Source organism: Asparagus officinalis, chromosome 7 (assembly GCF_001876935.1).
Source record: "Asparagus officinalis chromosome 7, Aspof.V1, whole genome shotgun sequence".
Lineage (NCBI taxonomy): Eukaryota > Viridiplantae > Streptophyta > Magnoliopsida > Asparagales > Asparagaceae > Asparagus > Asparagus officinalis.
The window spans coordinates 25,860,536-25,876,041 of record NC_033800.1 but is presented as its reverse complement, the minus strand read 5'-3'; the positions used below and the strand labels follow the sequence as shown (position 1 = coordinate 25,876,041).

Below are 15,506 nucleotides of genomic sequence, written 5' to 3'. Positions count from 1 at the left end.
ATTTATGAGTTAGTTGAAACAAACATAAATGAACAAAAATCATAGGTTATTTCTCATAAAATTCGTGATTTTTAAACTCCAATTAATTATACTATTTGGTAAAAAACATAAAAATTCTTGCTCAAAAAATTCGTGATTTTTAAACTCCAATTAATTATTGCTATTCAGTAAAAAAAATAGATAAAAATTGTAAGTTGTAGCTCACTAAATCATGAATTTTGAAGTCCACATTATGTTTTGTCATTTGGTCAAAATAAACATAAACGAACTAAAAATGTAGGTTTATAGTTCATGAAATTTATGAATTTTGAACTACAATTAATTATTTCCTCTTGGAAACAAATAAAAACAGATAAAAACAATGGGTTGTATCTCATAAAATCATGTATTTAAACTTGGCAAAATTACTTGACATCAAAATTACTTGACATTGGTCAAAATGCACAAAAATCGTGGGCCATAAGTCATGAAGTCGTGAATTTTAAGCTCCGCAAAATTATTTGTAATTTAGTAAAGTAAGCAAAAATGAATAATAATCGTGTAACAACTCATGAAAATCTTGAATTTTTAACTGCAATTAATTATTTGTTAGTTGATGGAAATAAAAATAAGACAAAATTGCAAGTTATAACTCATGAAATAGTGAAAACCTCCATATAAGTATTTTCTATTTGGTCAAAAAGAACAAAAATGAAAAAAAAATCAAGAAAATCTTGAATATTTAACTCCGCTTAATTATTTGCTACTTGGTTCAAACAAACAAAATCGGATAAAAATCATGGGTTATAGCTCATACAAATATTAATTTTAAACTCTAAAATTTATTTGTCATTAGGTCAAAATGACCTAAAATGACAAAAAATATATGTTATAGTTCATGAAATTATGAATTTTATACCGCACATAGTTTTTTTCCATCTAGTTAAAACAAATAAAAATACACAACAGCGTGGATCATCGCAAATTATAATGTTAAATATTTAATTCTGCAAAATTATTTTCCATAGGTTGGAACAAATGAAAAGTGTAAAAAAATTATTGTTTATAGCTCATGAAATCTAAATTTTGAACTTCAGCATAATTATTTGTCATTAGATATAAAACAACAAAAATGGACAAAAAATTATGGCTTCTAGCTCCTAAAATTATGAAATTTGAACTCCAATTAATTTATTGTCATTGAGTCGATACGAAGAAAAAATGGTAAAAACTTGATTGTTATACATCATGAAATTGTAAATTTTGAACATCAAAAAATTGTTTGACGTGCGGTCAAAATTGATAAAAACAATGGCTTATAGCTCATGAAAATATGAACTTTGAACTTGGTGTAATGCCTTGTCTTTAGATCAAAATAAACAAAAATGAAAAAAAATCATTGGTTATAGATCATAAAATCATAAATTTTGAGCTCCACAAAATTGTTTGTCATTGAGTCGAAACAAATAAGAATAGACAAGATCATAGATTATAATTCATGAAATTTTAAATTTTAAATTTCATATACTTATTTATCTTTTTTTTAGATGAACAAAAACTGTCAGTTATAATTCATGGAAATTGTGAATTTTTAATTTCGCATAACTATTTGTCATTCAGTCAAAATGAACTTAAATGAAATAAAATCATGGGTTGTAGCTTATGAAGATCATGAATTTTTTACTCTGTTAATTAATCACTACTTTGTGCGATTTAACAAAAATATGGACAAAAAATCTTAGGTTACAACTCATGAAAAGTGAATTTTAAATTCCGTAAAATTATTTGTCATTGGGTTAAAAAAGTGGATTAACTCATGGGTTATAACTCATGAAGTCATTAATTTTGAGGTCCACATAATTGTTTTTCATTTGATCGAAAAACGAATAAAAATGAACAAAACTCATGTGTAGCTTATAAAAATCGCGAATCTACAACTCCAATTAATTTTTTGCTATTTGGTAAAAGTGAAAAAAATGGATAAAAATCATAAGTTATAGCTCATTAAATCTTGAATTTATAATTCCACATAATTATTTGTCATTTGGTCAAAACGAACGTACATGAACAAATATTATGGATTATGATTCATGAAAATCGTGACCACTGGACTATGGTTAATTATTTGTTGTTTGATTAAAACAAAATGGACAAAAAGTAGTGGATTATAGCTCATGATATTAGAAATTTATATTTCACATAATTATTTTCCATTTGATCAAAATTAATAAAAATAAATAAAAATCGTGGGTTATAACTCGTGAAATCGTGTTTGGTTAATTATTTACTAATTGATATTAATGAACGAAAATGAATAAAAATAGTAGGTTATAGCTCATGAAAGTATAAATTTGAACCGCATATAACTATTTATCATTTGATCGAAACAAAAAAATGAATAAAAATTATGGGTTATAACTCATGAAAGTCATGAAATTTCACCACTAGTTTATTATTTGTTGCTTGATGCAAACAAAAGAAATGGATAAAAATTGTGATTTATAGTTCATAAAATGGTGAATTTTAGATTCCACAAAACTAATTTCAATTGGATTAAAAATCAACACATTGCTTATTGCTCATGAAATTATGAATTTTTAACTCCATATAGCTTATTCTTACTAGGTCGAAAGAAAGGAAAATGAACAAAAATCATGACTTATAGATGATGAAATCGTTAATTTTGAACTCTCCATAATTATTTGACGTTCAAACTTCGCTTAATTTCTTTGGGTCCAAACGAAAAAATGGATAAAAATCATTGGTTATAGCTCATAAAGTTGTGAATTCTAAAATCCGTAAAATTATTTGTCATTGATCGAAACGAATGAAATAGACAAAAATTATGGATTATGGCTCATAAAATCATGAATTTTGAACTCCGTATAATTATTTGTCACTTGGTTGAAATGAACAAAGATCATGAGTTATAGCTAATAAAAATTGTGAACTTCGAACATTGTTTAATTATTTCATGCTTAGTAAAAACAAACAAAAATGGATAAAAATCATAGGTTCTAACTATAAAGTTTAAACTTTGCAAGAAACAAATAAAAATGAATAAAACCGTGGTTATAGCTCATGAAATTATTTATTTTTAACTTAACCTAATTATCTTTAATTTGGTCAAAATGAAAAAAAAATAAAAAGCATTATGGACTCTTAAAAATCATGAATTTTGAACTGTGACATATTGTTTGCTTTCCGGTAAAATTTCTTAATTATATAACTTTCCATAACTTTTTCTAGATGTTTGTAGGCAGTGTTTATTTTCAACCAAATGCTTAACCCAATTGTTTTACTTCTTTCACATGTTATCGTCATGAAATTATAGATGGGTTTTTTACATGCTAACCTAAAGTTCTATCCCTAATAAAATTTATAATCATCCAACTTCAAAATTGGTTTTTTGTCCATAAATCAAAAGTTTACGCCCATTCACTTCAAAATGTATTCCTTTCCTAAATCACTCTTTAGGCACAAAGATACTCAACAGAATTATTTTTATCTCACTTTATATTTCAACAACTCGATATACAGTTTAAATTACTATATTTTGTTATTACTTATAGTTTTTCATAAATAACTAGATACATGGTTTATTTTAAACTAAATACTTAAATAAATCTTTTAGTTGCTTTCGTACAAATGTTACGACGTCGCGCTTTCGCTCCTTTGGTGCTAAAATTCAAGGAGATCAGATACGAGAATGCCATATCTCAATGCAACAGTTGAAAAGCATATCAAATCACCGCTGAATGAAAATAACAATAATAATAATAGAATTTTGCATATCAACATAAAAAGTCCAGAACAACTTCATTCCTTGAGCATTCAAAGGCCATTGCCTTCAACCAGCTTAGAAACTTGACTAGAAGTTTAGTTTCTGTACAAACCATTACATGACACTAATTCACCTTAAAAGTAGGGGGAAATGCAGTAGTGAACAATTCACCTCTACTAAAGAGAACATAACTTCAATGTCTAACACCTACTTCATGAATTACAATGCACATGTACAGAATGTACAGAAGAGAGATGAGGGCAGAGACCAAAGCATAGCATGTTACCCGACACCTTCAAGGCTTGAAGCCGCCCTCTCGAATGCACAAATAACATCGACTTAGCTGCATTTTTTTCCTTCTCTTTTTCTCTTTTTTTTTCTTTTTTCATATATTGCATGTATGAACACTAAGCAAACAGAAATGTCTGTTATAATAATACAAGTTTGATGCCTTCCATTAAGCCGGCTCCAACAGAATACTTATTCCCAAGGAGTTCATTCCATACACGCTTAGGATAGACTTGTCCGGTAGTATGTCAGCAAGCCAAAAGGTGCCAATCAGCCAGTTTCACAGGTATCTGAAAACAAATAGAAATAAAGAAAAGGCATCAGAAAAGTAAAAGGAATTGAGTGTAAAATTTTGTAGGATCTTCGGAAAAAGTATACCCTCTTCAGAGAAGGCAAATACACCTCCTAGCATGTCATCACTGTCTCCAACTTCTTCCTGTTTTTCTTTTCCACAGTGAATGCTGCTGCTGTTCGCATCTATAACAGCTCCAGTTGACTCACAATAATCATCGACTTCTGAAACTTTACAGTATCCTTCATGGAAATATTGTGGAAACTCTACTGAATTATGTGAATCGGCATTTTCACCGTGTTCCAAGTGACCGTTGGACATGCATGCATTTGGGACTTCACTGTTCATGCTGCTGCTAGAAGAGTAAGCATCTGCAGCAACTGATCTACTAGTATTTTCTGAGGATAATCCATTAATCATCGAACCATCCATGAGAGAATTGGCACTGGAGTGTTTAGACTGAAAAGAGTTGCAATCTTCAGCAGAGTATTTGCTCGGCATCGTGACAATGCTTTGATCCCCTCCTTCGCAGTGAACCATTGGGGTAGAGCTTTGGATGGAATCTTGGGGAAATGGTTTTTCCATTGGAACAGGTTTACAAAGCCCTGGCAGATAGACTCCATCAATCTCTAGAAAATTTGCTGTGGTGCTCGACAACCCTGGCATAAACAGCAAGAAATTAGAATTAGTTGTCAAGAGTATAGAAGGTCGCATGGACTATTCAGGACGCAATATTAGATAAAATGTCTCTCTTACCATCATCTGATCCAGCTTTTAGAGATGCTGATTTAGAATGGTCAGTACAAGAGGAATGCTTAATGAACTGATCTCTGGTGTCTGATAATGCAGCCTCACATTGTCTTGCAGCATGACCCCTGCAAGAAGCATTGTTAATAATGGACAAAATCAACGGAAAAATATGAGAAAGGACCGTGAAGCTAGATCATTACGGTCAACTATAGAGGGAAATGGAAGAATAGGGCATATGTTTTCAATAATGGGAACTGTTTACTCACCCACCTCAAATTATCTATTAAGATATTAAGAATATTTCAATGCGCCTGGAGAGATCTCCATATCAAAACAACTGAGTGGATATCTCAAGCACCGGTGGTTCGATCCGCGTCTCTGGTTTTGTTAGAAGATTCTAAAACTCGAACACGGCTGTGGGTGTCGCATAGAGGGCGTCATGATGCTAAAATTTTCTCTATTATTTCAGTAACCGATCCACTCAGGTCTCTGGATGGGTAGATAGATAAATAGATAGGTAGATAGAAAGTGCAACTCCATCACTTATCGTTGTGCCCTCTAGAGTCCTATGCATTTTCCCTCCCCTGTTATATGATTGCATACTCAATATGGAATTGTTGTACAGCATTATTTAGAGACAAGTGAAGATGGGTTCGGGTGTAAAAAACATGAGGACTCCCAAGAAGCACAAAATTATGATTTTGTGATAAAAGTGTTGGCACTGTATTGCTAATGATTTTAGAAGTACATCTTGTGCTCAATCATCAAGAAGTTGAGTCCACAACTTCACCTGACAGACAGTCTGTAAGGAATTTTATTAGAGCTGTAAGTTGCAATGCAGATAGCAAGAGGATCTGATGGTCAATGCCTTCAATAACTTAAGAAAACAAGCAGTAAGTAAAGGATGATGAAATTAACATGTTCTGGCACACAGAAATAGCAGCAATGATGGTTGGTAGGAAGAGTAGGCCTTTTCAGGGAATAGATTATCTATAACATACTCACCAGGTATGAGAATAATTAACCTGGAGAGAGTGACTCTCTCATGAAAGGTTGGAATGTGAGTAAACATTAACCTTGACTACAATATTCTAAGTAAGGAAGGACGAGTTTTGCTTAAAGCCAAGCATGAAATCTTAGTTTCCCAAAAGTCACACACTAAGCACAACTTTAAGAATATTTACAAAACCTATCAAACTGCAGCATATACAGACTAGTAAATGCTTTCAATAATTCAACTCTCACAATTACAGCTAATCCAAATTTTGCATAAACCTTAAAACCCATCGACAACACCTCTTCAGCTCTGCTAGGATTTTTTTTCATCAACTAAAGCCTGGTGGCTAACCTTTGAAAGAGAAAAAGTTAACCTTTTAATGTAAGCTAGAATTGGTCATATTAAAAGGAGAAATGCTTCCAGTCCCCAAAACACAAGAAAACGTGCTCCCCCCTCCAAGACTTTTTCAACGGGTGTTTTGCCCCCAAAATCGCCCGTGATTTTCTTTCAGCCCCCAAAACAAATCCCCAGACGTAACTCCGTTTAAACCCCTCATGAAATGCCCAAAATACCCTTTCGTTTAAAATTCTACGTTATGAGTTACCTCCTCGTCTGTACCCTGTCATCTCTCTTCTGTAAGCAAACCGACTCCAGAAACCTAATTCAAAACCCTAGCCTTAAATCAACCGACTCCAACGCAAACCGAATCAAAGCAAATGGATTAAAATGGATGGCGATTCAACCCCCAAAGCAAGCCTCCATGCCGACCACAGCGAAAGCGATGACGCCCAGCAGTTCGAAATCTCACAAAGAACCCAGATAACTACAGTGCGTACTGAATCTGATGCTGAAGTTGTGATTGCTAATGTTCTAGAGGACATCGCAACCAGCCATTCTCAACCCAATAGTCCACCTTAAAATTTAAGTGTAGGCCCCCGCAAAGGTCTAGAGGGCAGCACCGACACCACCGCCGCGTCCAACGATGTCACTAGAGCGCTCATTGGTCTACAGAGAGAAGAAAAAAAGAAGCACGTGGCAGCACCCAAAAGGTAATTTTTACCGCAAGTTTTATGTTAAGATTATGGTTTGATTGATAATGCTCCTAGTCTGGTGAGAAGGTCCAAAATTACAGGTGTCTGTTAGCTGTTGAGGTTACTGTTAACATGCAATGTTCATGCTTTTATTATTGAGGTTGTTGTTTGGTTGTTAAGGTTAGGTTTTGGTTGTTAAGGTTATGGGGTTATTATTAAGGTTGTTGGTTTATCCGTAAAGTTTACAGCATAGTTGTTATGTTTACTGATTATACTCAAAAATGCTTATGTCTTGTGTTTTTATTATGTAAAAGGGCAAAGCCAACTATTACATTGTGGCCCACCGTCAGCTTCAGTGCCTATCATGACTTCATGCGGAGTTTGGTGTAGCATATGGAGCCAAGGCACTTTGCAGGCTATGAAGATAGTGTATTCAGACACTACGTCCATTTTAGCCCACCCGGTGTCGATCTTCCCACCTTTGAGCACATTTTGAGTCAGTGGGACAAGAAAATGAAGAAATTCGTCTTCACAGATAGGAATGATGGAGAAGATATCGCCTGCTCATTCGACCTTGAGTGGGTAATAAAACATACATGGTTCTCTAATGAGGGGCTTCTTGTTGACCACAACCGGGATATAAAAAAAAAAGGATTTGGTCCAGGTTTTTTAACAAATCCGAGGCAGAGGGTGCCAGCAGTATAGCTCCCCCCAAAGAAGGCCCCACCAGGCGTAATGTGGAGCAACTGCTCTTTAAGCTGGTACTATCGGTTGATCGTCGAGATGTGAATGACTTTATCCTGCTGTAGATCCTCTATCAGCTGAGCATGATTTGGTGTCCAAGCAGTGTTTTCGGCGTTCCTAGGTATTGATTCAAGTACGTCGACAGCATCGAACAAGCCAATAACACTGCTTGGGGAACCTATATATTCAATGAGACTTCTGACGCGATAGGGAGGGCACTGAAGGGGCCCGAGCCAGAGAAGACAACTTTATATCTTCAAGAGTGTACCCTGCTAGTTTGTGTAAGTAATCATGTCTTTTATTACTGATTGTGAAGGTTAGGATTTAGTTGTTAATGTTACAGTTTGGTTGTCAATGTTACGGTTTGGTTGTCAAGGTTACGGTTTGGTTGTTAAGATTACGTTTTTATTGTTAGGGTTACTTATTAATTGTTAAGCATAAAGATGTTAGTTAAGTTTTTATTTCTCTAATGTGCAGTTGTGGTACTATGAACTTACTGGCATCAAGACGCCAACAGTTGGATGTACGATGAGACCTCCCCTCACAAATTGGGTGAGACTTAAAGAGGTTGCTGGTTCTTTGAGATTGGCCATTGTTGTAGCTAAAACAAGCAAAGCTACGATAAAGCTTCCACAGCAACATGGCCAATTTTAAAGAATCGAGGGAGGTTTGTGGGGGAAGGAGCAAGGGCATCAAGAAGCCAGCACTTGGTTGTACGGTGAGGCCTCCCCTGACAAATTGGGTGAGACTTGGGCACGTTGCTGGTTCTTTGAGATTGGCCACTGTTGTTGCGAAAGCAAGCAAAGCTACGATAAAGCTTCCACAGCAACATGGACAACTTCAAAGAATCGAGGGAGGTTTTTGGGGGAAGGAGCAGGGGATAGAGAGAGAGAAGATGAGAGAGAGAGAGAGAGAAGAGGAGGATTAAGGGTAAGGCTGTAGTAGACGCCGACAGGGCGCGTGGTCCAAGACACATTCTTCACAAGAAGAAGAGAGGAGCAGAAGATGACATCCCAATTGATGCAGATGTAAGTATTTAACAGTTGTGAATTTTATTTATTTTTTAATTAATTAATCCTTCTAATAATACTCTATCTGTCCATTGCATAGGTGATGCCACAGGATATTGATGAAGACGTCGAGCAACCAAATGAGACAGTTGACAAAATGGAATGGCCTCAACAAGTGATCTACGGGAAGAGCATCGCGTTAATGAACCAAGCATTACGTCGAGAAAACGAGAATAAATTCAAGGGTATGATTGCTGCCGACCGTGTAAAGATAAGTGCTCTTTCTGTGAATGTGGCTAATCTGTCTGCTCAAAATAGAAGACTGAGAGAGGAACTAAGCGAAGTACGATCCAGAACCCTCTCTGTATTTAAGGATAAGAGGCCTACAAGATTGGTGTCCGGCTCATTGACGGAGCCGCAAACTTGTACAGGTTAGGTGTGGCTTGCAATTACGTTTACGTGTTATGTTTAAAGATTGATTGTTAAGTATATGGATTTTTTGTTAAGTTTAAAGATTGATTGTTAAGTATATGGATTTTTTGTTAAGGTTAAGAATTTATTGTTAACTTTACGGATCTAATGTTAAGGTTACAGATTGGATTTTTTGTTAAGGTTAAGAATTTATTGTTAACTTTACGGATCTAATGTTAAGGTTACAGATTAATTGCCAAAGTTAGAGATTGATTGTTAAGTATCTGGGTTAGTTGTTAGGGTTATGTAACTGATGCTATGTTTTTTTTGACAATGAAGTACCTAAGCTCATTTGTTTACTTTTTGAATCAGACACTCCATGCACCGTGGGTGGCATTGATATACAGTACGAGGGGATGTTAATCAATCATTATTTGATGAAGCTAATAAGGAGAGCGAGGACCGTCCAACAGGGAGGGTCTCTCCACAACCATTTTTTCTGATATCAACAAGGATAGTGAAGATGCTCCGCCAGGGGAAGTACCTCCACCAGAGAACTATCGCATTGATACGGCTCTTGAAGCAGAAATAAACGAGGGAGAGAAGGTGTCCCCGCTAGCGAAGGAGCTGCTAATTTGTACAGGTCAGCTTGCTTTTGCACTATATGTTAGAGATTGGTTGTTATGTCTACGTATTAGTTAAGTTTTTGATTATTTATACTCTAAATATTATCAGAAACAGACACTCAACACGAGGACACTGGAAGGGAAATAACGTCGGTGGTTGATGTCCCTTCTGCAGGACATGATACAGAGACGCAAACTTGTATAGGTTAGCAACTTTTTCACCATATGTTTAGGCATCAGTTATTAAGGTTACTATGAAATTGTTAAGTTTAGATAGATGGGGCTAAGTTTTCTTAATATTTATACTTCGAATGGATTGTTTGGAAACAGACACTCTAAGAGAGGACACTGGGAGAAAAATAAAGCAATCAGAGGATGCTCCTCCACAAGTACCTGACACATCAACTGAGGACGAAGATGTTCCTCTTAGGTTTTCAAAGGCTTTGAATAAGAAAAAGAGGAGTGCAAAAGGGACACGCGAGAAGATGTCCGCTGCTGCACCCCTTAAAGGGAAGAGATGCAGAAGAGCAGTGGATAGTCACCCCTTACACTGAGGGGAAGAAGAAAGAAAAATATAACATAGGGGACAAGGCTATAATAGAAGTGACTGGGGAGGAGGAAGAGCAGGTGTAGGAAAAGGTAGCAGAGTTGGCTCCTGCTCGGCTACAAAGTGACCCTCACTCTATCTGGGAAAAACACATGAGTTCCTCTATGAGTTCAGAAGAAGAAATGTGCAGGAATAAGCTGAACGAGGGGATTCCCTTTCCAGGAGGCTTCATCATCAAGTTTTTGGATGGTAAGGACATATTTGTACATAATTATAAGGTATCAGCAGATGTTGCCGCGTTGCTGACGGAAGAGGAGAAAAAAACTCAACAATTTTTGCATTTGTAGATGTAACAAGTATTTACCTCATATCATAAGTTTTTACAGCTTCGCTTTTAAGGTTATCAATTAGTTGTTAGGGTTCGTTTTTACAGCTTCGCTTTTAAGGTTATCAATTAGTTGTTAGGGTTCCTCCTATGTTAATAAGGTTACAGGTTTTATGTTAAGGTTACGGGTTTCAATTAGTTGTTAGGGTTCCTCCTATGTTAATAAGGTTACAGGTTTTATGTTAAGGTTACGGGTTTGATATTAAGATTACGGGTTTGTTGTTTAGGTTAAGGTTTTTTGTTATTGATTTGTTGTTAAGGTTATGTGTTTATTGTTAAGGTTACGGGTTTGATGTTAAGGTTACAGGTTTGTTGTTATGGTTATGGATTTTTTGTTATGGTTATTGATTTGTTGTTTAGGTTACGGGTTTTTTGTTATAGTTATTGATTTGTTGTTAAGGTTACGTGTTTGTTGTTAAGGTTACGGGTTTGATGTTAAGGTTACGGGTTTGTTGTTATGATTACGGGTTTTTTTGTTATGGTTATTGATTTGTTGTTAAAGTTACGGGTCTGTTGTTAAATTTACTGGTTTGTTCTTACTGTTAATTGTTAGTTGCTAACTATAATTTTTGTTTTCCCTGTTTGTAATTTTATTAAAGCGTACACCGGATCAGCAGGGTCTATTACCCGACTTGAGATCCTCAATATATTACGCGGTGGGCGACTGGATGATGTAGTAAGATTTTCGATTGGTAATTATTGTTTAGCATATTTAACAATATTATTATTAATTACTTGTTGTCAACTTATTATAGCTTGTTGATACACTGCTTGATTTAGTTCGTGAAAATCAGAGAGAGTCATCCAGTATAAAATTTAGGATGGTCCTTGTTTGGTTTAGTGTAAGTTTATGTCTGACGTGGCATACTCCTACCTATCAGCACATAATCTATGTTAAAAAGAACCTGATCGGGTTAATTCTTTATTCCAGCACCAGATACATATGACGAAACCATATTACCAAGAACTGTACCATATCTACATCAAACATTTGGTCGATGCAGGGTGTACTAATCTCTTTAGTTCCCATTGTCCAGGGCGATCATTGGCACCTACTGGAGTTTGATGTCGAAAATGATATTGTCAGGCATTACGCCTCCTTGAAGGAGAGATCTGGACATTGGGAGCATGTACTCAATATTGTCAAAGCCTTCAACTACATTAAAGCTGACTTCGATGAGAACCAATTGCGCAGCGTATTCGACCCAATCAAAGTTCCATGCGATGAGCAAAAGGGGTCGTAAGTTTATCGGAACCCTTGTTGGAATTCAATGTTAGAAACTGGTTGTTAAGGTTACGAGTTTGTTGTTATGTTTTGTTTGAAAGCAACAGTGGTCTCAATAGAGGATTGTTTTTGTGTGCAGGTATGACTGTGGGTCTACCAGTTCGTAAAAACGATTATCGAAGGTAGAGATGTCCTGCACGTCACGTCCGTAGAGCATAACACATGGGTGGTACGTGCGAAGTTAGCAGCGTATTTACTGATTGAAGGCAGGAAGAGAAAAGAAGATGCGGGAAAACTTGACGATGATGACGTTGAGATGTAGATTTTTTGTAAATGATATATTACAATTCTTTGTTAATAACAATATACATGTAAATATTATAAATATAAAGGTTAACATCGTAAGGATAGCTTATGATCTATCTGTCAAGAGTATGGTCTGGTTATCAATCTTATCGATTTATTGTTATGTTTCGCGTTGTATTGTTAAGTTTGTGGATTGTTTGTTAAGTTTAGCTCGTGGTTGTCAAAGATTAAAATTAAAACTCAATCCGTAACCTCAAACACAAACCCAAGAATTCAACAAACAACAAACCAAAGAACTATAAGTTCAACAACACAACGCAAAATAAGACCAAAGCTTAACACCAAACCCCCCAGGGGATAACATTAACAGCAAATCCATGAGTTCAACAACAAAACCGTAACCTTATCAACAAACACCAAAGCTTAACAATATACTAACCTTAACAACAAACGTCAAGCCAAAAGGCTAAAACGGAACAGCAACCTCGTAACCCTAACTAACAATCAAGGAACCATAAGCTCAACAACACAACGCAAAACAGTAAGCCCAAGGCCTAACATCACACACCCAATGGGGAAACCTTAACAGCAAACCCACGAGGTTAACAACAAACACGTAAACTTAACAACCAACCCCTAAGCTTAACATCAAACTCATGGCTATTTACAGTTAACAAAGGTATAATCATTCCGAAAAGAATATCATAAATTAATAGGTTGTTAACAGAACGTATCATCATCAAGTTAAGCAAAACATAAGGGAATTTACAATTGATGATAACCTAGGGGCCGACTGCTCCTCCCCCGCTCCCCTTGCTCGAAGCACAATCGTAGGAGAAACCCCAGTCGCGAGGAAGGGTAGACCTCCCAATACCTTAGGCCTGGAGAAATTGTTGCCAGAGCTTTTTCTCCACCATCATTTGCCTACTGTCCCAAGTCACTTCAATCAATTCCGGGTCGACGCAGGGAGACTGCGTACGCTGGCTTTGAGGTTGGTCAACAGACATATCGATAGGACCAGCCACATTGTTTGTCTGCTGCTCACCGTCCCGACCTACAATCTGAGTGATGACGAAACCTTCTATCAGACGAAGGTCTATGAGAGAGGTGTAACGAAACCTAATTCTCTTAGGGACATCCGAATATTCCCTAATCTCTAGCAGCACCCTGCAGTCTTTGAAGTTTGTTTTCGTGGTGATGTCAGCGGAGTAATACACACATTGGCTGATGCCCTCGAACAGTGATTGGAAGAACTCCCACTCCCAGAGGTCGTAGGGGAGATTGAAGAGGCGGACCCACGTAAACATGGGGTTGGATAATGTTCTTAGCCTGAGGTCCTCCCTCCAAAGCCTGAATCTGGCCACGAATGACCCAAAATTTACAACACTGGGCTCGATGGCTTGATCTAGTAGCTCATCAGAAGGGAATTTAACCATGAACCTATTTTCAGATACCCGCTTGATCTCATAGGTCCAATCCCAGACGTTGAAGCGATACCCTAACATCTCTCTGAGCTCCTCCAAAGATGGCAGGCCCACCTCAAGAGTGAGGAGAGCGAAGATAGAAAGCTTCTGAATGTTGCTGGTGACGTTATCTGGCACGGGGAGCAATCGTGGAGAGGCGTTTGCTCTCAGACCATGAGGGCAATCCCGAGAGATACGCCCTGAGCCATGGCAATGGATACACGCGCTATCATCGTGAGACATGATCTTCTAGTTTAGGAAACGAAGGTCGTGTAGTTGATAATGATGCTGGGATGGGGAGAGAAGGGTTTTATCTTGTGCGCAAACCTGACGTAGAGAATGGCGATGATGGGAAGATTGATGGCTATGTCGTATGGTCTTGTCATTGAACATGCGAAGGGAGGAGGGTAATTGTCGCGTGGTGGCTGGGAATAGCGAGAAGCCAGGTGATAATACTGCCTGTCTTGGGAACATAATCTACTATGGAATGCATTTAATGCAGAAAGAAATCGAATTTTTCTCTTGATCACCTTGGCAACTAAAAGGCTAAACTTGATAACCATTCCATAAGCTTGACAACAGAGCGCTAACCTTAGCAACCAATCCATAAGCTTAACAATACAATGCCATAATTCACAATAAATCGGAAAGCTTGATAACCAGCACATAACCTTGACAGCCAGTCCATAATCTTAACAGCAAAACGATAAACTTAACAAGACAACCTTGTATCATGTCACGTCCTTCTTTACAATCATGCTACAACCTTAACAAACAAACAAATAAGCTTATCAACAACCCCGTGATCTTCTCAACAATTCCCTAAGCTCAACAACACGATGAGGACTGCTACAACCTTAACAACAAACATATAAGCTTAACAACTGAGCTAAACCTGACAACAAAGAGCTAAACTTAGCTACCATTCCATAAGCTTGATAACAGAACGCTAACATTAGCAATCAATCCATAAGCTTAACAATACAACGTCAAACTTCACAATAAATCAAAGAGCTTGACAACCAGCTCATAACCTTGACAGCCAGTCCATAATCTTAACAACAAAACGATAAACTTAACAAGACAACCTTGTATCATGCCACATCCTTCTTTACAATCATGTTACAACCTTAACAAACAAACAAATAAGCTTATCAACAACCCCGTGATCTTCTCAACAATTCCCTAAGCTCAACAACACGATGAGAACTGCTCTAACCTTAACAACAAACAAATAAACTTAATAACTGAGCTAAACCTGACAACAAAGAGATAAACTTAGCTACCATTCCATAAGCTTGACAACAGAGCGCTAACTTTAGCAACCAATCCATAAGCTTAACAATACAACGCTAAACTTCATAATAAATCGGAGAGCTTGACAACCAGCACATAACCTTGACAGTAACAGACAAGCGATATTCTCTCAGACCAAAACTACGGGTATACATTTACTTTAGCAAATCAAACCGTCGTATAGATTTAATGTCAGGCCGAAACTTTGACAACCAATCCATAAGCTTAACAATAAAACTCCATACGTAATAATAAACACGTAAACTTAACAACTAGTTAATAAAGGTGACAGCCAGTCCATAATCTTTTTGATAAAACGATAAACTTAACAAAACAACCTTGTATCAAGAAATAATTTTCTTTACAATCATG

The 15,506-nt window shown here is 36.5% G+C and overlaps 1 protein-coding gene across 1 annotated transcript in view; it reads right to left on the bottom strand.

The window, feature by feature from the left end:
- Window positions 3,751-15,506, bottom strand: part of LOC109847515 (autophagy-related protein 18h-like) — a 30,309-nt gene continuing 18,553 nt past the window's right edge. The window contains exons 7-9 of the mRNA XM_020416742.1: window positions 5,100-5,218; window positions 4,430-5,002; window positions 3,751-4,341 (exon numbers count right to left, since the gene is read on the bottom strand). Coding sequence (XP_020272331.1) covers window positions 4,322-4,341; window positions 4,430-5,002; window positions 5,100-5,218 — 712 coding nt within the window. The 3' untranslated portion in view covers window positions 3,751-4,321. The remainder of the gene's footprint in view (window positions 4,342-4,429; window positions 5,003-5,099; window positions 5,219-15,506) is intronic.